Raw genomic sequence first — 21,915 nt, forward strand, 5'->3', positions numbered from 1 at the left:
TCTCCATCTCGTCTCTTCTTCTCCATTGTCGAGTGCATCAATAGTCGCGAGACGAACCCTTCGAGTGCCCGCAACCCTCTCGGCTCGGCTCCACTCCCTTCTCGGCTCTGAGTTGAAGCAACTACAGAGGAAAACGAGAAACTCCGAGCTGTGGTACTGCTTTTTCTAAACAATTATCATTTACTAAACAATCAAATGTACTTTTCATGCATTTTCCTAAAGATTTTTCTGAACATACAAAGCTAATGTTAGCATCAACGAGTATCAAATAACTTTAATTTTCCATCTTTACATATGTTGTCATCAACAATATTGAAAATTTTTTAAAAGTGGGCACTAGAGATGGTTAAGGGTGCATTGATTGGTTCAGGCGATTTCCATAAGAATCAGATGAAATTTTTTCATAAACATGAACAGCACAGAAAGTAATAGGGTAGAACTTGAATGGGATACAAAAGAACTCAATATAATGGATACAAAAAGACTACAGTTCTTCAATTCACTCAGATAGAATTAAGAACTACTCAAAATCTCTCGCCGAATCTGAAGAACACGGCACCTGTGCCAGAATTGTGATCGACTGCATACTCTGCTCTTACCATCCCAAGCTTGATGCCACCACCGTAGGAAGATCCATGTCCAATGCGGCGGAAAAACTCAGTCGGGTTTCCTTTCACATCCTTTGAGCTGCCAAGGTCATTTCCATGCTCAGCAAAAAAGTACACTTGGGTGTTCCTAACAGGGATCCGCAACTCGGCCGCAACCTGAAATAGGATGGAAAAATAATCACAGCATTCCTTTGGAAACAACAAGGAACCTTTGGAGATAGAGATTTTGAAGATGGCAGTGGGAGAAGCTTTTACCTCAAGAATGTTCCTGCAGGCACCCAACTCTCCCATGTTGTAGCCTCTCACTGAGTAGGGTCCTCCGAGAGTGAAAGCATCGTAGCTCGGGAGGTCTCCAACGCAACCACCGTAATGTCCATGTAAAACTAAAACAGGTGGGGGCGATTTACCAGTACCTTCTTCAACTTGTTTCAATGGAACAAAGCGGGTTAATGTGAGCTGGTGACGATTGAAGAACGGAAAATTGCTACCAATTCCGAGACCTTGGTCCAACTACAATAAAAAAAACAAGTAATAAGATATTTTGATCAAGATGTGATGACCTTTTTATTTACTCTACAGAAATTATTGTTTTATAGAATGCCAAGATATGTGGCAAAGCATACAAACTAATCAAATATATGCGGCGATATGAACAAGGAATTATGTAAATATGTAGGCATGCCCATGTTTGTTTGCTTAATAAATGCAAATATTAGAAAATTAGAAACCAAAATCTAACACAACAATTGTAAAAAGGGCAAGTTCATATGTACCTGAAACACATCTCTCTCCCCGACAATGGCACCATTTAGAAACCTTGTCTTGTCACGTGTAATGTTTGCCTGAGCAAATGCCATCCGATCAGTGCCAGTCCCACTGAGGGTTGTAGGAGGTCCATCGATGCTCAAACCGCCAACAGGCAACGCTCGAACACCATGGGTGCACACAGTAGAAGTTTCATCCCGCGTCGTAATCTCCTCCATCACGAGTCCATATGTGAATTTGCTTTGTTGAGTGAAGTTCTGCGATGTTGATACAAGAATGGTATCCAAGAGAGAAATCACAGACTGGACTAGACTACTGATCCAACAGTAAAACATACCTCGGTCACATTGGCTTTCATTCCCATTCTGTCAATCCACACGGGTGGAACTTCCTCAGCACCTGGTCCACCAGTGAAAACAGGACTCAACTTCCTGCTGTTAAAGCAACTAACACGGAAGGTTCGATTGCGAGGATTTGTCACGCCATCCAGGTAAGGGTGTGCATAATCAAGCTTGAAAGACAGATCATCCTGAGGAAGAGAGCATTATGGTGTGAGTCAAACTAAACCATAGTTTCCATTATACTTAACAGATAGTCAGGTTCATAATTCCTTGTTTTAGCTTTGGTCTATTTTCTTAGTTCAAAATCCCGCTTATGATGGCAGTCTGTTATCCCAAGCATTTAGGCATCTAAATGCACATCTCAATCTGAGGGAGGGATCACCATATCTTGGCAAAACTTGATTGCCATAACTAAAAATAAACTTGATTGACAAACCAAGAAATTTTCCAAATTTGCATTGGGATTTATGCATACTGAGACATAACTTTAATGATTATATCAATGTCACATGTTATTGAAAAATTTTGAATTTATACCATCTTATAATAATGATATTATGCATGATTTTCTTTTAAAATTTTATGTACTTTTAATGTTTATATTTACACAGTTGTGATAGGTCAAATTACATGCAGAATAAGTAGATAACTTAAATGTTGAATGTCAGAAAAGATTCATATGAATCCATGATCTTTTGTGCACATATTCATTTTTCTCACGGAGTAGATTGTTTTTTATTCACACAAGGCATAAGCATTTATGTGTTTCATATGGCGGAAAGACCAAATAAAGGAAACAAGTGGTGGGAAAAGGAAGGAAACAAGTGGTGGGTAAAGGGGGTGAGTGGCGGAGCCCATAGTTTGCAAAAACCATGACTAGGATCGTGCAAAATCACTTTTTGCAGTAGGACCACAACAGGATCGGTAGGATCGTAACAGAATCGGTAGGATCGGAGCAGAATCGATGGAAGCTTTGAGAGGTCATAACTTTTGACTCGAATTGAATCACGGGGCCTATAATATATCAAATCAAAGCTCGTTCAGAGATCTTTAATAAATTTCAAAGTTTATCCTTAACCACTCTATTTCAAACCCAAAAAATATCATTTAAATCCTTTTCAGATGTCTAGAAGATTTTATCTTTTTTCATTATCTTTTTTTCATCTTATTAGGGTTTTAAATTGTTTAAACATATGTTTAATTATTTTTGAGTTAGTTTTTATCAATAATATTCTGTCATTTCTTTTCACCAAAATAATGAGTTTTTGGATGCCTGTTGTCTAATATTGTGTGGCATCAACCAGTATTTAGAAGATTATTTCCGACATTCATATTTGAATCAAAGGATTCAATAGCTTCTGTTATATACGTTAGGTGCTTTATTGCCTTTAAATTGAATTATCTTATAAACAAAGAAAATATTTTTGACATTGAATGTGTTATTATTATTGTATTAATAAAAATTTTATATTCTTCCATTTTATGATATGAAAATATAAATATTATTACTATGCGAGAATGATAGTTGAATTACAAGTTAATTTAAATTTGTACATGTAATAATGTAATTTGAGGTGTTGAGTGTAAATGATTGCATATATATATATACAAAATTAGTTATTTATTTATATGTAAATGAGATTTTAGATATTTTTTTCTAATTATTAATCATGTATGATAAGATTTTAAGGGTTTTTGGTAGAATCGTACGATTCTACGATCCGATCCTGACCCTAAATCGATTCTGCGTAGGATCACGATTCTACAAACTATGGCAAAGCCCATCCTGAATTTCATGCTGGTTTCATTCCTAATATTGATCTCTGTTCTTTCCCTCCAAATTTAGTACTCTCTCTTCTCTACGTCTACTCTCGCTCCCTCATAGGAAGCAAGGTGTAAGAATCTAAGCAGAATTCCAGATGAGTAATTCATGAAATCATAATACTTTATAAATCAGAATGGACTAATAATGAAGCAAGATTTAGAAAATCTAGAGTAGCACATACAGGAATGCTAAGATGGATGTGTGTAGTTACTAAAAAAACATAAATAAAAAATACCAATATTCAAGCAAATTCGGTGTATCTCAAATATATAATAAAATGAGCAAAAATAGTTTAAGATACTATGGGCATGTTTAAAGGTAACCAAAACATTTTATATTTTGAAGAGTTGAATCAATTACAGGGAAGGTGCAAAGGGTAAAGAGAGATTGGATAAAAATAATTTAATTGATTTGAATATTATTAGTTATAGAGTCTCACATAGAGCTAGAGCTCCAAGAAGAAATATGATTCAAGTAGCAAACCTATAGTTGGCACAGACATAACTTGATGGTGGTGGTGGTGGTGGTGACAGTGAATAACATAATTCAAAAATGTCACCAAAAGAGAACTATGTAATGTTATAACAAGGAAATGTGCATATACCTGAGGATTGAGCAGATTACCCGATGCCATTGAACAGGAAATTGATCTATTCAATCCTTTAATGTTACGGTGATCAAGTGAGACAGTTCCGCCAGGCTGAATAGATGCCTAGAAACAATAATGGCCAAAATTTTACGATAAGTGCAATCATTGTAGTATGCTACTTGCGTATAACTACTTTGTGATAGTTATCATGACAAAAGAAACAAGTTCAATCAGTGATGTCTGTGAATGAAATTACCAGAGTTGGCCATCCATTATGTCCTGGTACAAAACTCCATTCTGTACTTACTTCAGCAGACTTTTGGTCCATTTCTCTAAGTTTGACTTCAACTATGATTCCTCCATCATTCTTCTCGTCAGGTCGTGGATTCAACTCTATGTTAGAGAATAGACCAAGTGAATTCATGTTTCTCAAAACTTGCTTTCCTGCTTCCATGTTAAACACATGCCCTGGTCGAAGCTGCATCACATCAAAGGTATACATTATAATAAATTGGCCATAAATAAATTATCATATTCTAGCAGCATTAGACTAAATGTGCACCGGTAGGAAACAATGTCAAATGACTGTGAGGAATCCTTATTTCCTTGAATGCCTCATCCTGATTTTGCATCAGCAGAAGGGAAAAAAACAAAGTAACATGCAATTGTTATTAATTGAATATGTTTGTAGCTCTATAACCAAGCATAAAGTCGGCTAAAGAGGAAACTTTTTCATAAATATTAGGGTCTTGTCTGCACAATTCAGTATAGAATTATCCATATAAACTACAACCACAAGAAGTAAGTAGGTAGAAGTATCACTTGTTATTGATCAATGACTAGATTTACTAAATTGTATAAACTTAGTGGAACAAAATAAGCCATTAAAGTTATTGAAACCATACAAGTTGCAAATATGTTTTCTAGTTGATGAACTAGAGACAGATATGATCATGTGTGAAAAAGTAATATTTTATAAATCATCGTAGCTTTTTTTTAAGGGTCTTTAACAATGAGGTGTACCTACACCACATTGGTTGTGGGACAATTCCCCATTTGGAGCACGAGTGATAAGGAGCACCTCCAAACTTAGACCGAAAGTCCTTGGAATCTCACTTGCTTACCACTAGAACAAGCAAATGTTGGTATCTTGGCCTCTTTCCAATGCAAAAATAGGCAGTCTAAAAATAGTTTGGCACAGATTTCACCAAAAAAATATGTTTGATTGTGTCAATGTTCTCAAAAATTCAGGTGATTGTTTTGGAGATCTTCTAGGAGTGATTTAACATATAAAGTGCAAGAAACATGATTATGATCCACAACCACTAGACCCAACTTGTGCGAAAAAAATAAATGTTGCCACCAACAGAAGATTTCCTCCAATCAAATCCTACCTTTAACCAAATTCCAAGAGAATAATAACAAAATACTAGCATGATCTCTTCTTTTACTGCTCACAATTACTCAGGAAAAACAAGTTTCAATTCCTACTCTTTTAACTTTAGGAAAGATTTTTTAAAAAAAAACACTCCCTCTGGTCATTTAAAATAAAAATATAGGATTTCTAAATATTTACTTGATAGACTTTAACCTAGTGGAAGCCTCCATTGGTCCTTCACTACGCATCCAACTCTTGTTTTAACAATTTACAAGTCTCGCCACTCTTATCTCTTGTCGCTAATTCACTAAATGCAAAGAAACTAACAAAGAAGAAGACCTATAACCTAAACTAGAGTTGCATTTTAATTTCTGAGAAAAAGAAGAAAAAAAAATATCGCAAGCAATCATACCAGAGAAGAGACTATGAATAATTAGAAGACACAATGAAAAACGAATATACCTGTGTGGGCAACTCCCGGCGAATGACAGCAAGCTGAGTGTTTCCTTCAGTCGTGTTTCCAAGTTTATCCAAGAACTGGACGTCAAGTTGCGTGATATCACCCTCCACAACCTCACATACCAATTCCCTTGTGTTCAGGTTCCCAAAATTGACCACCTGAGCGCACGCATACCCTTCGTCGTGGTACCATTTTTGCACTCGGTCACGAATTGTTTGCAGCGTTCTAGCGCTCAACTTCCCCTTCTCGTTCAGCATCCGAACAATCTCCTTCTTCACGTCATCAGAAAGCAAGCACGGCCTCGACCGATCAATCCTCTTCTTGTACTCCCGGTCTTGTGCACGCATGAACTCCAATCTCTCTTTCTCCGTCATGTCCGCGTCCATCTCCATCACTTTCGTCTGCGGCAACAGTCCAACATTGATACATCGGAACGACTCAGCAGACATCCACGTGCTCTCAGTGAACGGCATCGTGATGGCCAGAGTGCCGTCGGGCTTCGTCTTGCCTTCGAGGTCGACCTTCTCGAACATTCCTGAAGAGGCTAGATTTTCGAGTTCCTTCTGGAGCTGAGCCTTGGTGTAGACGCCACCGGGACGCAGAGTCATCATCTCAAAGAAGGAGTCCTCCGAGCCGGAGACGATGGTTGACCGGCGTTTGTCGAAGAAGAAGATATCGGAGATCTTGTACCGTTTGAGGCCGCTCAGCTTGTTGAGCTGGACGACGATGTTGGCCGGGAGGCCATGGGAGTCCCACTCGGGCCTTTCGTCCTCCTTCGCATGAGCCGCCAATGGGGATAACAGGTTGGACCAGAACCCACCGCCATCACTGCCTCCGAACCAGCCGCCACCTCCACCACAGCCTCCGCCGTCAATAGGGGGCACAGGAGGAGGAGGGGAGGAAGCTAGCAGAACGAACCCCCCTCCTCCAGCCGCGGCGAAGGAAGCAGCAGAAATTGAAAATACAGCGAGAGATTTCTTGCAAGCTCCCCAAACGGAGGTTTTAAGTGCGAGAGATCGATCGTCGGAAGGAGCGGGAGATCTACGCCTCCGAGGAGAGGAAGAGGCGACGGCCGCTGTCTTGATTTGAGCGCCCAAGAGTTGGTTCTTGGCGAAGAAGGACATGGCGACGGTGGCCGACCAGGCGGCGCGGCGCGGAGGTGAGATGAGAAGTAGATAACTCCGCTGTCGAAAACTCGGAGAACTCGAAGCAACGAGGGAGACTTGAGGAGAAAGAAAAGGGTTTCTTCACTTGTGGGCCGGTTCACTTCTCAATGGGCCGGACCATTCTCAAATTTCATAGCCATTGTATTTGTAAATTGACGAATTCATCCCACGGTGCTCACTTGGTGAGTAAATGGCAGCTTTAATTATAATATGATGATGATATACATCAGACTCAAACGGACCTATACTCTGTTCAAATTCATTTCAGTTAGCAGTCAGCTATAAATTAATATTTCATATAGTCTAATAAATAAATAAATATATATGGAATCTTCCTTATATAAAGTTAATTCCTTTTAAATATTAAATATTAAATTGATAAAAATAAATATTATATTTGATCTTAATTAAAATATTAAGAAAAATATATTTTTTAAAATTATATAATATTTATAGAAGCTTTTTATGGTATTGTCAATTCTAAGATACATTACTAAAGGGAATCATCACAGCCTATGGAGGTGTATTCAATGCTGGATTTTTAATTATTTTGAATGACTTTTATGGATTTTAAAAGTCTTGTATTCAATCTAGACTTTTATAAACTCTATAAAAATCTAATGGTATCCAAATTGAATTTGTATAGAGTTTTAAAAAATCATTCAAGCTTGACTTTTCAAAATTTTATGGAAATCTTTTAGTATCCAAAATTTTATTAGATTTTCATAGATTCTTTTAGAATTCCTTGGATATAAATTTTAACAAATGAGAACTCTCCAAAATACTTGATATAAGTTTAAATATAAAATAAAAAGTCTTCTCCTCACCCTTAAGATTTCTATAGATTTCAAATCATTTTAATTTTTTACGAATAAGTTCTTTTCTCTTTTCACTCCTCGATTTTGATTATTTCTTTGAGTCTCGTCTAAAGTCTACCAATATAATAGTACAATCTACCAATATAATAGTAATCAAATAAAATTACTAATAAAATTTAAATTTATTTTAAGTATAAAAGGAAAAAACTATTCACGTAATTTTATTTTAGATTTTACTAAAAGTAATTATTAAAGGATATAACTTTTTAATTAAATAATAAAATATAGGTGTTTGAGTCTTCTAAAATTAATTTAGAAGGACCATCTAATCCCACAAATCAGGCATTGGACAAATAATAAATCTAGCAGTGGACAAATAATAAATCTAGCTAGTTTGGAGATTCAAATATACTTAAAAAACAGAATGATAAATTCAACTTGTAATAAAAAAATGATAAACTCAATTAATCTTAGAAGATTGACTTGATCTTATAAAATTTTTCATGGATCATCAAAGTAAATTAAGAAATACTTATAATAGATAGCTAAGAAATTCAATATCCTTTAAGTATGCGCTCTATTAAAAAAAAAATTATACAAATTTACTATAGGATAGTAGAATAAATACTTAAATATTCTACCGTTGTCAAGAGTCAGGACTTGCGGCCCCTGATAGAAATTTTTTTAATAATTTAAGAATCCAACTGTTTAATCGAGTATTCCAGACCGGAGCATCTTATACGTTCAGTATCGTCATCTTAGCTGAAAAGGATAAATGGCGAAGAAGGATAAATCACGAGGACAATAATCAAATTATGAATTGAACATCGGTTATCTAGATTGCCATAAATTTATACTAACGTGGCGTTTGATTCTCTCTTAAAAATCAGAATGAGAATAAGGATCATAGTATTATGGAATGGAAATAGGTATGAGCTTGGGTATCATTCTTAAAAATAATATTTGGTTAGTTGAATATTTTCAATAGGAATGAACATAAATTTTCTTTTTGACCCTTAGAGGAAAATAAGAGAAAAAAATTAGATGGGAGAGAAAGTTGAATATAGAGAAACATATGATGACAGAGAAAATGTGATGAGAGAGAATGTGTGATGAGAGCGAAAAGTGTGATGGAAAAAATGAAGAGAGAAAAAGTATAATGAGAGAAAATGAAGAGAGAGAGCAAGATAAGAGAGATTGAGAAGAGAAAAAAGTATGATGAGAGAGAAAGTGTGATAAAGGAGAAAGAGTGATGAGAAAAAAAAAGAGAGAGAGAAAGTGTGATAAGGGAAAACGAGAGATTGAGGAGCAAGAAATTATCATAAGAGAGACTATGTGATGAGAAAAAAATGAAGAGAGGGAAAGTATGATGAGAGAAAATGAGGAGAGAGTGTGTGTGATGGAAGAGAACAAAGAGAGAGACAATATGGAGAGAGAGTGGTAAGAGAGACTGAGGAGAGAGAAAATTGAGGAGAGAATGAAGAGAGGGGAAATGAGGAGAGAGATTGTGTGAAGGGAGAGAATACAAAGAGAAAATGGTAGAGAATGTGTGATGAAAAAGAAAATATGTTAGAGCATCTCCAATGGGGGATATTTGGAGGGGATATTTTTCCAAATATTCCCCCCTCTCAAATATCCCCCATTGTGAGTGATATTTGAGGGATGAATGGAAATCACCGGGCACACATGTGTGCCCGGTGATTTCCTCTTGTGGGATCCACCACAATAGTGGGCTTCCATTATTCTGAGTTTTTTATTTTTTTTATTTAATTAAATGTGGTGGGTCCCACCAAAATAGTGGGATGTCGTGACTTTTAGGGTTTTTTTTATAATTTAATTAAATTCATAACATTAAAAAATTAAACACACAAGAGTACGTTGGAAAAATTAAACGTTCGAAAAATAAGTAAACGTTTGGTAACGTCCAATTTCTCCCTATATATATATCTTTTCTTTAATCTATTTTCATCATTTTCATACCTATTGCCTACCAAAAATTTAGAAAGAAATTGATAAAAATTTTGGTCATTATTTTAGGGATTTGTTCAACTCTCCAAATATTGACGAAAATTCTAGTGAAGAAAGTTCTTGAGTCCGTCCTAACTTCTTCAATCCTCAATTTCCATTTCCCACTCAACATCCACCAAATTTCCAACCTTTTCCATACCCACCATCATATTACCATAATTTCCAAAGTTATTCAAATTCTTTGAGTGGCGACCCTCAAGCTCCGTTTATACATATCCTCTAGAATATTGGCAGAGTAGTCAGTATTTCATACAAACCTCATCTCATGGAATTAATCCGCTTCAATCACTAGAGATTCAATCAAATGAATCGAGAAAAGCTAGTGTTGATGCAATTGACAGTGATAAAGGTACACCTTATGCAGTCTCTGATTCATAATTTCCTCTATTCTCATCTGAAATAGGGTCCGACGATATTATTCTCAATCAAGACTAGAGATGGGCAACGAATCAAATGAAGACCATAGCAAGTAAACAATATGAACAGTAGCAGATGATAAGCTCATTGCAGCGGCCTACACAATTATAAGTGAAGATTTAATAGTTGATAATGCCCAGAAGAGTGAGTCATTTTGGAAACGAGTTGTGACATACTTCAATATCAATCGAGCTAAGGGAGCTAAAAAGAGAACTGTGGAGAAAGCAAAATCACATTGGGCTTTATTGAAAATGATCGTAAATAGATACAATGGAATCTACAATAAATAATGATCGACCAAGCGGATGGAGTGACGAGGATTTGATGGTGCGAGCTCATGAAGAATACAAGAGTACTTTTAAAACTACTTTCCAATATGAGCATGTGTGGAGAATCATGAAAGATAGTCCTTTGTATGCTTCTCAATCCTCAGAGCGACGGGCTACAAAAAAAAGTAAGAACATCAGAATCATCAAGTGCACATACTGACTCTTCTAATCCTAACACAACTGTTGATATAGATGATAGAGAAATTCGATCTCGTCTAATGGGACAAAAGGCAACAAAGAGAAAAGACAAAGAAAGAGTAGGCCTAATTGATGAATTGAATCAGGCTATGCAACAATCAATGACACATTTGGAAGAGTATAATAACAATAAGAAAGTGATCAACTCAACCAGGCACATCAACTCCTCGTAATGGACACACGAGGCATGATTGATGAACAATTTCAAAATCATCTAGCGATATATGAACAACTGAAAAAAAAAATTGAATATGTAGTTAATTTATATGGTTTATTTTATCTGCTGCATATTTATTTTATTAATTGTAGTTTATCATTATGTATTTTATTAATTAAAAATGATTTGTATTTCTATATTTCAATTTTAAATTTATAAAATATTTATATTTGTATGAACTTAAATTTATATATCTTCTATTATATTTTTCTTAAAATTAAAAGTAAGTTAATTAAATGGTCATGGGCCCTATAAATATTTGATTGATGAAATATTTGATTGTGGAATTAAGGATATTTGAGAATGAATATTTGATAAGTGAGATCCATAAATATTTGATTGGTGGGATATTTGAAAGTTGAGATATTTGAATAGTAGGATATTTGAAAGATGATGTGGAAATAGGGGCCACAAATACTTGGGAGAACTAGCTATTGTGGATGCTTTTAAGAGATAAAGTGTGAGATATAATGAGGAGAATGTAAGTTTCATCCATACCCAAATTTTTGGATTTCATTCCAAAATCTTGATTTCATTCTCATAATCCATTCCCTCACTCCTAAACCCATAAACAAATGCCACCCAAATAATATGAAAATACTTATAAAATAAAAAATATATATCTTAATGTATTAACATTGAATCAGACACTAATCACTTTCGTTAAAACAATAATCAATAAATTGCGCCCGCAAGGCAGATCAACGACAACGTCACCGTCGTCACCGTCGACCTGAGAAACCCGGCGTCGCCACAGCAACAATCAACAAGTCACTATATTCGTTTATCACATCGCCGGATTTGAACTTTACCACATTGAAGGAACATAAACTTGCTCTTTCAGATTCTGAGTCGCGCTCTCCGTCGGAAACCCTCTCACACCGCCAATTGTCCATTGCGAGATAATTCCCGCAGCGACTGCAAATCGGAGCTGCCTTTCCAACGCATCCTGTTCCTCGAACATCTCTGGATGTATCGTTAGCTTTCTCATGATCGCCGCAACCACAGCATCGCCGGAACCGGTCCTATCGCAAGTGAACGGAGTAATAAGCACATCCTCGGTCCCCACAACTGCTCCATCGAATTTGGGAGTGTAGTAATGTATGCGAAGCGTGCCGTCGGTCACAAACAAGATCTTTATCCCATCATGCCAAAGAGGAGCGATTTCCTCGCGAGTATAATGGTGATAGCTCCTCCTGTTGTAGGTCTGCTCGATGTCTTCACTGTAATACTGGGGTCTGTAGTTTCGCTTCTTCTCAAAGTACTCTTCGTCCAAGAGGAATTCCATCTCCGATCTCGACACCTCAATGAGGTCCGCTTTGCTCCACGCCTCCTTGATAAGTTCTTGAGTCTTATCTCTCGATTTCCACAGAGGCAAGGGCAGATTCAGATCGAAGAAAACGTTGCTGCTGTACTTCTTGGATAACTTGATCGCCCGAAACAAAGCTGGATGCATTGCAGGAGACAGTAGGGTTTCTGAGTTGAAATGGAAGATTCTAGCCTGCAGATTGCAAAAAGAATTTCTTAGCGATGTTTCCACCCTTCCTAGAATGAACATCATCAGATTTCTGAGATTAAATGAATGATTCTGGCCTGCAGATTTCGAATGAATTCCTTAGCAAAAAGTTTCGACCTTTCTACTTGATAATTATTTCGTTCAGGAAATTCGTCGAACACATGGAGAGATGGTACTCCGAACAAGATCGAGTTCTAGAATGAAGAATCTGCTTTAAAGCTCATAAAGAAGGGATTGAAGAATTTTAGTAGAGAGTCGAACCTCCTTTAGAACAGAAACGTCGATGTCGGATTTCAAGAAGGAATCCTCTGCACAAGGTCTGGCAGTTTCAGCCAGCAACCTCTTCCCACCGCCATCATAGTCCCTGTCCTCGAATTTTAACTTCATGTAGGAAGCTGCGGTTTTGGCCGTGGGATCGGCCTTCAGCGCCCGCGTCCGAACCTTCTCCAAGTTCATGCGGTAGATCAGATCGTCGCCGAAGTCGTCATCGCCGACCTTCCCCATGAAGGCCGCGCGACCGCCGAGGCGGGCGTGGGAGACAGCGACGTTGGAAGGCGGGCCTCCTGGCGCCCTGACGAACTCGGGCGGATCCCACTGGAGCTGCTTCCAGGTGGAGTACTGGTCCGGGTGCATCTGGCGCTCGGAGACGCGCACCGTCGGCACGAACTCCCTCCGCGCCGCGCCGAAGCAACAGATCAGAGGCGGGAACTCGTAGGGTAAGTCGATACCGTCGTCGAAGTCGGCCTCGTCGTCTTCCTCTCCCGCTGCGCTGGGATCTTCCCGTAGAGGGGGGTTTTTCGTTGAACGCCGCCGCGTTCTCTTAGTTGGTGCTGGAGAGGCGGCAGTTTCGGCAGATTTCTTCTTTCGGCCTCGGCGAGCGGGGGGTTTGGGGGCGTCGGAGGCTCCATTTCCGGCGCCATCGATGAGGGAGGCTCTGAAGGCGGAGGTGGTATTCCTTGATAGGTGTGTGGGACGGTCGATTGGGAAGAGGAAGCGGATAGAACGGTTAATATCTGCAACCAAAGTCCGAGTCCTCGACGGAGAAGGGACGGCGAAGGTGTTGGTGGTGAAGAAGGCGGCCATGGCGGAGTTTACTCTTCCGTGTTCTTACTCTTTGTAACTTTATCCACCCGTGCCGCAGACAGGAGACGCGACTTGATACACGATTTGTAGGAGAGAACTGCTTTTCCCACCCCCGCTGACACCATCCTCTCCCCGGGCCCACCATAAAACTCAAGAATATTTACCATACTATCCTTTTCCTTATTCCTCTCATTCACGTTTCTTTTTTTTTTTTTTAAGTTTTATTTTTTTTAACTAATTTTAGTTTTTATCAGTTTTATTTTTTAATAATTTTTTTATTATTTATTGAGTGACAGTCTGATAGTGCTTTTCCCACCTTCCGTTTTATTTTGTTTTGTTTTATTTTATTGTTTTTTATTTTTTTTAATCAGTTTTTTTATAATTTTAATTCTTTTTAATTTTTTTATTATATATTTATAATGTTTTATTTATTTTTTAATCGTAGATTTTCGCACACACTCCCTTCCCAGTCCCATCATATTATTTACCTTTATACCATTTTTTTTAAGTATTTTTTTTTTTGACAAAAAAGTCATACTTTTTTTATATTCGTAATATGAGATTGGATCTTTTGTCCCCAATTTTCTCTGTCCTCCTATCATACTCGTCGCCTCAAGCCCACTACCGGCGGCCTCTGGTCGTCGTCCCGACCAGAACTATACCCTAGGGGAAGGTGAACCCCAGGGGTCGCTATCAGGACGATCGACATCAAAATTCGGCTGAATTTAAGCAGGGACTCATATCACCGACAAAGGAAAGTTTACTCAAATCCAGTCGAATTTCGGGATTGATCGCGTCGATGGCGACCGTATTCACCTTCCCCCTAGGATATAATTTTAATCGGGGTGGCGACCGAAGGCCGCCGGCGATGCCACCGACGATGGGCTGGGGCAATGAGTGGGACACGGGGACAGGTGATATTGAGATAGACGATTCGATATCTTATAATCTTTATTTTTTTTAATAATAAATTTTAGAAGTTATTATTTATAAAAAATTTGGAAGTAAAATATGGATAAAAAATTAAAAAAATATGAAAAAAATAATAAATAAAATTTATTTTAAAAAATAAAACTAAGGAAGTAAATAAAATTGAAAAAAATAAACGGTAAACTAAAGAAAGTAAATAAAATTAGAAAAAAAATAAAATAACTTGTTATTTTAAAGGAAAGGGCAAAAATGTCATTTAACAAAGGAGAGAGAGGGGGGTGGACTGTCAGAGGGGGTGGGAAAAGCAATTTACTTTGTAGGGAGGCTCTTTTGTGTTTTACTTTTCTCACGCCATATGGCCATAGAGCATAATTGCTTTTCCCACTCCCTCAGTGCCTATCCTCTCTCTCTCCTATTAAATGACTTTTTATCCCTTTTTAAAACAAAAACAAGTTATTTTATTTTTTAAAATTTTATTTACTTCTTTAATTTTATTTTTTTTAATTTTATTTACTTCTTTAATTTTATTTTTTTATTTATTATTTTTTCATCAATTTTTTTATTTTTTATCCATATTTTATTTTTTATCCATATTTTATTTTTAAATTTTTTACTAATAATAACCTCTTAAATCTACTGTTAAAAAAAATAAAAAATTATAAGACATCCAATCATATATCCCAATATCACCTATCAACATACCCCATTCGTTACTCCAACCCACCGTGGGTGGCTTCCGGCCGCCATCTTAATTAAAACTATGTCATAGGAAAGGTGAATGCAGTAAGGTCATCATCGACACGATCGACATCGAAATCTGGCGGGATCTGAGCAAACTTTCATTCACTGTTGCTCTGAGTCCCTTCTCAGATTCGGCCAAATTTCGATGTCAATCGCGCCGATGACGATCCCCATAGGTTCACCTTTCCTCTAAGATATAGTTCTGGTCGAGGTGACGATTGGAAGCCATCGATACTAAGCTTGAGATGACAAGTGAGACATGAGGATAGAAAATTAAAGACAAAGAATCCGATCTCATATTACAAATATAAAAAATAGTATAACATTCTTGTCAATAAAATATTTAATAAAGAAAATAGAATATGAAAAATGATATAAAGGTAAATAATAGAGCGATCTGAGAAGGGAGTGGGTTAGAGGATGCGAAAATTTATAACTAAAAAATTATAAATATATTAAAAAAAATTGTTGAAAAGAATAAAATTGATAAAAAAAATTGATTAAAAAAACAAAACTTAATAAAACAAAACAAAATCAAATCAAATGGGGAGAAGAATAGAAAGGGATAAGGGTCAACAAAAAAATAAGTGGGCCGGAAAGGAAGAGTGTCAGAGAGGTGAGAAAAGCACAACTGAGCAAATATTATAGAAAAGTTCTAAAATTTAAAAAATGGAACATAAGAATAAAATAATAGATATAACAGTTACGGTCATTTAAAAACAAAGACTTAATATTTTATAGATATAACGAATAAAATAGATAGGAGAGAAAATAGATACGGTAGAGAATTCGAATTTAAAATTATAGTATATAATAAATAGAAAAATAAAAATAGAAGAAGTATTATTATAAATTAAAAAGAATATAGAACTATAGCTCTTAAGATAAAAATGATAAAAAAATTATAAACATAATTAATATATGTACCTCAAACAATGACGTAACTGGTACTGGATTGCACTGGGCTGAAACTCAGTGCAGCCTAGCAATTTTTAACACACTAATTCCCGAAATCCTTAGTTTTTTTTCACCGCCAGGTGAACACATCGAGCCCTCAGCCCAGTGCAATTTTTTTGCCACCCTCCTCGCAACGAACACATCGAGGCAGTGATCGTCATTCGTCGCCACTTTCAATCCTTCTTCAGCCACCGGTTCTCCTCGCTCAGCCTCTTATAATACCTTCTTAAGCACTGATAAGTGATAATCTCCATCTACATCTTCTTCGTCTTCTTCATCATTCATCAAAATCCAACCTTTTCATCAATTTCACCTAAGACAAAGAATCCCTCCTTTTTATTGCCTCTCCAAATCAATTGAAATAGGGAACACAAAAATGAATTGGGTATAGGGCACCTTACCTCGTTCTCCGTTCTAGAACAGCAATTTCCACTTCTTCTTCATTTTTTTTTATGATTTGTGAATTCTTTGGTTCCTTCATCTTCCTTGCTTCACCCTTATGGGAATTCCGTGTGTGATGGATTTACCAGAATACTAGTAGAGAATAGAGATTGTTCGCTTTGCCCTAATTTTTTTAAGGAAAGTTTTTTCCAACCTAAGTTAAATTTCTAAAAATTTTAAAACATTCTGTCAATCTAAATGTGATACTCATTATTATTTGTGATGGTTGTGGTTGAAAAAAAAAAAGTTGAAGGTCTTAAGTTTACTTCTAAATTCCCACATTTGTCCCCTTTTGAAGTCCTTTATTTTTGTGTTTGATTTCAGGCATTTCAAGTTTCAGCATAGCATTGGATTTTACGGGTAGGCAGTGGACTTCTCTTTATCTTAAAGTGACAATCACAACCTCACAGGTAATTTTAGATTTGTAATTGTGATTTTATTTGAAATTATTTAAAATTTTAAATTATCTGAAAATTATTATTCTAATACTAGTGAATGTTGTGATATTATAAATTAATTTATTCATGTGTTTGAGTTTGTCATAAAATGAATAATATGATTGAGTTTGTTATAATTGATTGGTAGTTGTTTTTTGTTCTTAAGTTATAAATAATTAATTTGTAGTTATTTTTTTTCCTTAGGCTATAAATGGAACACCAACAACCTTCAATTAAAAAGTCAAAAACATTACTGTCATTTTTTAGGAAAAGAGGTGATCAATCTGAATCTGATAATCAATTGCAATGTGATATACCTCTTAGACCAACAGTTGGATCCTCTACTTCTGGTTTACAACCTCATTTTATATCTAGGCCAATAGAACAAAGAGAAGAAGAATGTGATATTTCTTCTATTGAACAAGATCCAGGATTACGAAAATTGATTTATGAATACTCTGTTAATGAGCGGGATGAGATTAGAAGAGCATTTATCAAAGGAGGTCCTTATCAACCCAAACTTATTGAGTATCCAAGAACAAAAATTGGAAAGAAAAATCATCAATTTCAATATGTTTGGTTCAAACAATTTCCTTGGCTAGAATATTACCTTCAAAGGACAAAGCATATTGTTTTCCATGCTTTCTTTTTTAGAATACAAGTAATCCAATGGCTCGTTCTGCACTTGTTTCTGAAGAGTTTAACAGTTGGAAGATAGTTAATGATGGAGAAAAATATGTATTTCTTATTCATGTTAGTTCATTGTCTTCATCACATAATAGATGTGTGAAATGTGTTCAGGATTTCATGAAACCAAAGCAAAATATTGACAAAGTGTTGAATGCTCAATCTACGAAAGAAATTATAAAGAATAGGTTGCGCCTAAAGGCAACAATTGAAGGTTTATTATGACTTGCAACTCAAGGATGTTCTTTTAGAGGTCATGATGAATCAGAGAGCTCCTTAAATTGTGAAAATTTTATTGAATTGTTGAAATTTCAAGCACATTTAAATGATGAAATTGAAAAAGTTGTGTTACATAATACTCCGCAAAATGCTAAATACACTTCTCCACAAATTGAAAAGGAAATATTGCATATTGCTGATCCTGTTCGAACTATGAGTTGATGAAGGCTGGGAACGTAGCGCTCTTTGCTGACTTCGTGTAAACGGCGGGATGAGATGGACCTCCGACGAACCTGCAACAAAGTCGGGCCGGAAAGGGGTTCCCGCCGACGACCCTACGACGCTCAAGTCAAGCGAGAAAAAAACTGGAGCAAGACAATGAGAACTGTACTATATTGTGGATGATTGCATACCTCCGCTGAAGCTTAGGGGTCCTTATATAGGACCCCGGGGAGGTGCGTGCACGCTTCCCGAGGCATGCACGCTTCCCCAAACATACCTCCAACATGGATGTCAGAAAAATATGTCTGACGACATTCCGCAACCATCCGAGCATATCCCTGACGGGACAGTGGAAACTTCCATCGTACGATTCTGTGTACGACCTGGCCGTCGACCATGCCGATTGTCGGCGGCGGCTGTCTGTAGGCTGATCTCCCCAGCTGTCCCTTTTGTCTTTTTCTGTCTTTCGTCTATCCCTGGGTCAGGCGGGCCGACCGCTCAATGCCCCAGGCGCGCGGGGATGTGAGTGTATCGGACCGAGCGGGAAGGCCTCCGGTCATGTGCTCGGATGAGATTGTGCCACCTTGATCTGCGACTCAGCCGAGCGGCTTGGCCGCTCGGCACAAAAATTCCTGTTGGTTAGTCCTAAGAAAATCGTATCGGTTTCACTGTACAAAATTTTTTTGTACAAGTGTCGAACCTTTCCTTAAATAACCTATTGTGTTCTTTAGAAGTTAAATTAGGAATCGCAGACGAAACTTAACATCATTGATTCCAAATTTAACTTATCTGTTCTTAATAATTTAGATTTGAATCGCAAGCGGAACTTAACACTATTGATTCAAATCTACCTAACTTATTAATTCCATAAATATTAATTTTCAAAATTGGCTTCCAGGACTACATGGCGAGGCACATGACCTTCTTGGATATGGGAGCAACCACTACCGCTTAGGCAAAGCCTTTTAAGGAAAGCTAATATTTATTTCCTTAAATAACTCTAGGTTAACAAAAAAGAACAATCGAATCACAAATTCAAAAAAGAAAAAAACACAAACTCGAAAAAATTATTTCGAAAACTCTAGAATCATATGTCTCTTGTGTTTGGTATTTCCATAAATAACTATACAAAGAAAACTAGTATGATGCGGAAAACAATTATTAGTTATACCTTTCTTTGTAAGCAAAATAACCTCTTGATCTTCTACCGTATTCCTCTTCTTATCTCGGACGTTGTGTGGGCAACGATCTTCCGAGACGAGAACCACCAAGCTCCTTCTTCTCCAAGCTAGATTCGACCACCATTAATTCTCCATGAGAAGTAAAGGTCCGACCACCACCACCAAGCTCCAAGGGATGCTAGAAACAAAGTCTTCTTTCTCTCCTTCTTCTCCTAGCTAGAACCGGCCACCATGGAAAGCTCTCGTGTTGATGTCGCCGACCACAAAGGAGGAAGAGAAAAGAAGGAGAAGAGGAGACCCTAGGGCCGGCCACACCAAGGAAGAAAAGAGAGGAAGAAAAGAATACAATCGTTCACCATGAAGGCACCTCTACCCCCTCTTTTATAATCCTTAGTCTTGGCAAATAAGGAAATTTTAATAAAAACTTCCTTAATTCTTTTGCCATGAAAAGGAAAATTTAATTAATTAAAAATCAATTTTCTTTTCTCAATTCATATGGCCGGCCACTTTCTCCCCAAAACAAGGAAAGTTTTAATTAAATCAAGAATTAAAACTTCCTAATTTGTTTCCAAAAATTTATAAAAATTTCTCCAATAATTTTTCCCTTCATGGTGATTTATAAAAATAAAATTTTATAAATTAAAATCTTTCTTTTAAACATGTGGATAATTTTCAAAAAGGAAAGTTATCTCTAAAAAATTAAAATCTCTTTTCAATCTACAAATAAGGAAAGATATCAAAACTTTTCTTAATCTTTTGTAAAAACTAATAAAAGAGAATATTTAATTTTTAAAACTCTCTTTTAAATTATGATCATGGTTAAAAAGGAAAGTTTTCTTAAAATTAAAATCTCCTTTCAATCTACAAATAAGGAAAGATTTCAAATCTTTTCTTAATCTTTTGTAGAAAACTATAAAAGGAAAAATTTAAATTTTAAACTCTCTTTTAAAACCATGATATCCATATAAGAAATAATTTTAATAAAAATCCTTTTTAATATTTTAGTGGTCGGCCACCTAAACTTGGGACCCAAGCTTTGGCCGACCACCAACTTGGCTCATCCACTTGGTCTTGGCCGGCCCTAGCTTGGGTTCCAAGCTAGCTTGGCCGACCCCATTAGGATGGGTAAGAAGGTGGGTATGTGGTGGGTATAAATCTATATATACAAGAGGCTACGATAGGGACCGAGAGGAGGAATTGGTTTTGGTCTCCCGATGAAATTAAGCTTCCCGTGTTCGCCCCGAACACTCAACTTAACTTCATCAATAATAATTCATACCACTAAAGAATTATTATTGAACTACCGCACCAATCTCAAATTACATTTTTGGGCTCCTTCTTATTATGAGTGTGTTAGTCTCCCTGTGTTTAAGATGTCGAATGTCCACTAATTAAGTGAGTTACTGACAACTCATTTAATTAATATCTTAGTCCAAGAGTAGTATCACTCAACCTTATCGTCATGTCGGACTAAGTCCACCTGTAGGGTTTAACATAACAATCTTTATGAGCTCCTCTTGGTGACATTATCAACCTAGATTACTAGGACACAGTTTCCTTCTATAATCAACAACACACACTATAAGTAATATCATTTCCCAACTTATCGGGCTTATTGATTTATCGAACTAAATCTCACTCATTGATAAATTAAAGAAATAAATATCAAATATATGTGCTTATTATTATATTAGGATTAAGAGCACACACTTCCATAATAACTGAGGTCTTTGTTCCTTTATAAAGTCAATATAAAAGAAACCACCTCTAATGGTCCTACTCAATACACTCTAAGTGTACTAGTGTAATTATATAGTTAAGATAAACTAATACATAATTACACTACGACCTTCCAATGGTTTGTTCCTTTCCATCTTGGTCGTGAGCTACTGTTTATAATTTATAAGGTGTTGATAACATGATCCTCTGTGTGTGACACCACACACCATGTTATCTACAATATAAATTAATTGAACAACCACATTTATCATAAATGTAGACATTTGACCAATGTGATTCTTTTATTTCTAAATAAATGTTTATACAAAAGCTAGGCTTTTAGTATACATTCTAACAATTCCTTTACCTTGCGTCAAAAACCCGACCTGTGGTCGAGTTGTCTTTCGTCCGGCTTAGGAGATTCCGCTCGACAGGACTTTAGGGTCGACCCTCTTGACCTTTGACTCCTACGTGTTACTGACCTCCTCCTGGGCGGGCCCCCCGTCCTTACCATCGGATCACTTGCTAATAAAGTGAGAACAATGATTCGAGATGAATTGGGAGATGCCAAGTTTTGTATTCTTGTTTATGAAGCTCAAGATGAATCTAAAAAAGAGCAAATGACCCTTATTTTCAGATTTGT

General features: G+C 36.6%; 2 protein-coding genes across 2 annotated transcripts; both read right to left on the reverse strand.

The window, feature by feature from the left end:
- Window positions 1–374: 374 nt before the first annotated feature.
- On the reverse strand, window positions 375–7,182 carry LOC121997455 (protein TOC75-3, chloroplastic-like). Its single transcript, XM_042551867.1, has 7 exons — window positions 5,969–7,182; window positions 4,385–4,606; window positions 4,144–4,251; window positions 1,711–1,902; window positions 1,382–1,630; window positions 864–1,118; window positions 375–764 (listed from the first exon to the last, which is right to left on the reverse strand). The coding sequence occupies exons 1-7, from the start codon at window positions 7,088–7,090 to the stop codon at window positions 525–527; spliced, it is 2,388 nt and encodes a 795-aa protein (XP_042407801.1). The 5' UTR covers window positions 7,091–7,182; the 3' UTR covers window positions 375–524.
- A 4,544-nt stretch (window positions 7,183–11,726) lies between these two features.
- Window positions 11,727–13,809, reverse strand: LOC121997456 (fructokinase-like 1, chloroplastic). Its single transcript, XM_042551868.1, has 2 exons — window positions 12,917–13,809; window positions 11,727–12,640 (listed from the first exon to the last, which is right to left on the reverse strand). The coding sequence occupies exons 1-2, from the start codon at window positions 13,736–13,738 to the stop codon at window positions 11,948–11,950; spliced, it is 1,515 nt and encodes a 504-aa protein (XP_042407802.1). The 5' UTR covers window positions 13,739–13,809; the 3' UTR covers window positions 11,727–11,947.
- Window positions 13,810–21,915: the final 8,106 nt, after the last annotated feature.

Source organism: Zingiber officinale, chromosome 6A (assembly GCF_018446385.1).
Source record: "Zingiber officinale cultivar Zhangliang chromosome 6A, Zo_v1.1, whole genome shotgun sequence".
In the NCBI taxonomy this organism is placed as follows: domain Eukaryota; kingdom Viridiplantae; phylum Streptophyta; class Magnoliopsida; order Zingiberales; family Zingiberaceae; genus Zingiber; species Zingiber officinale.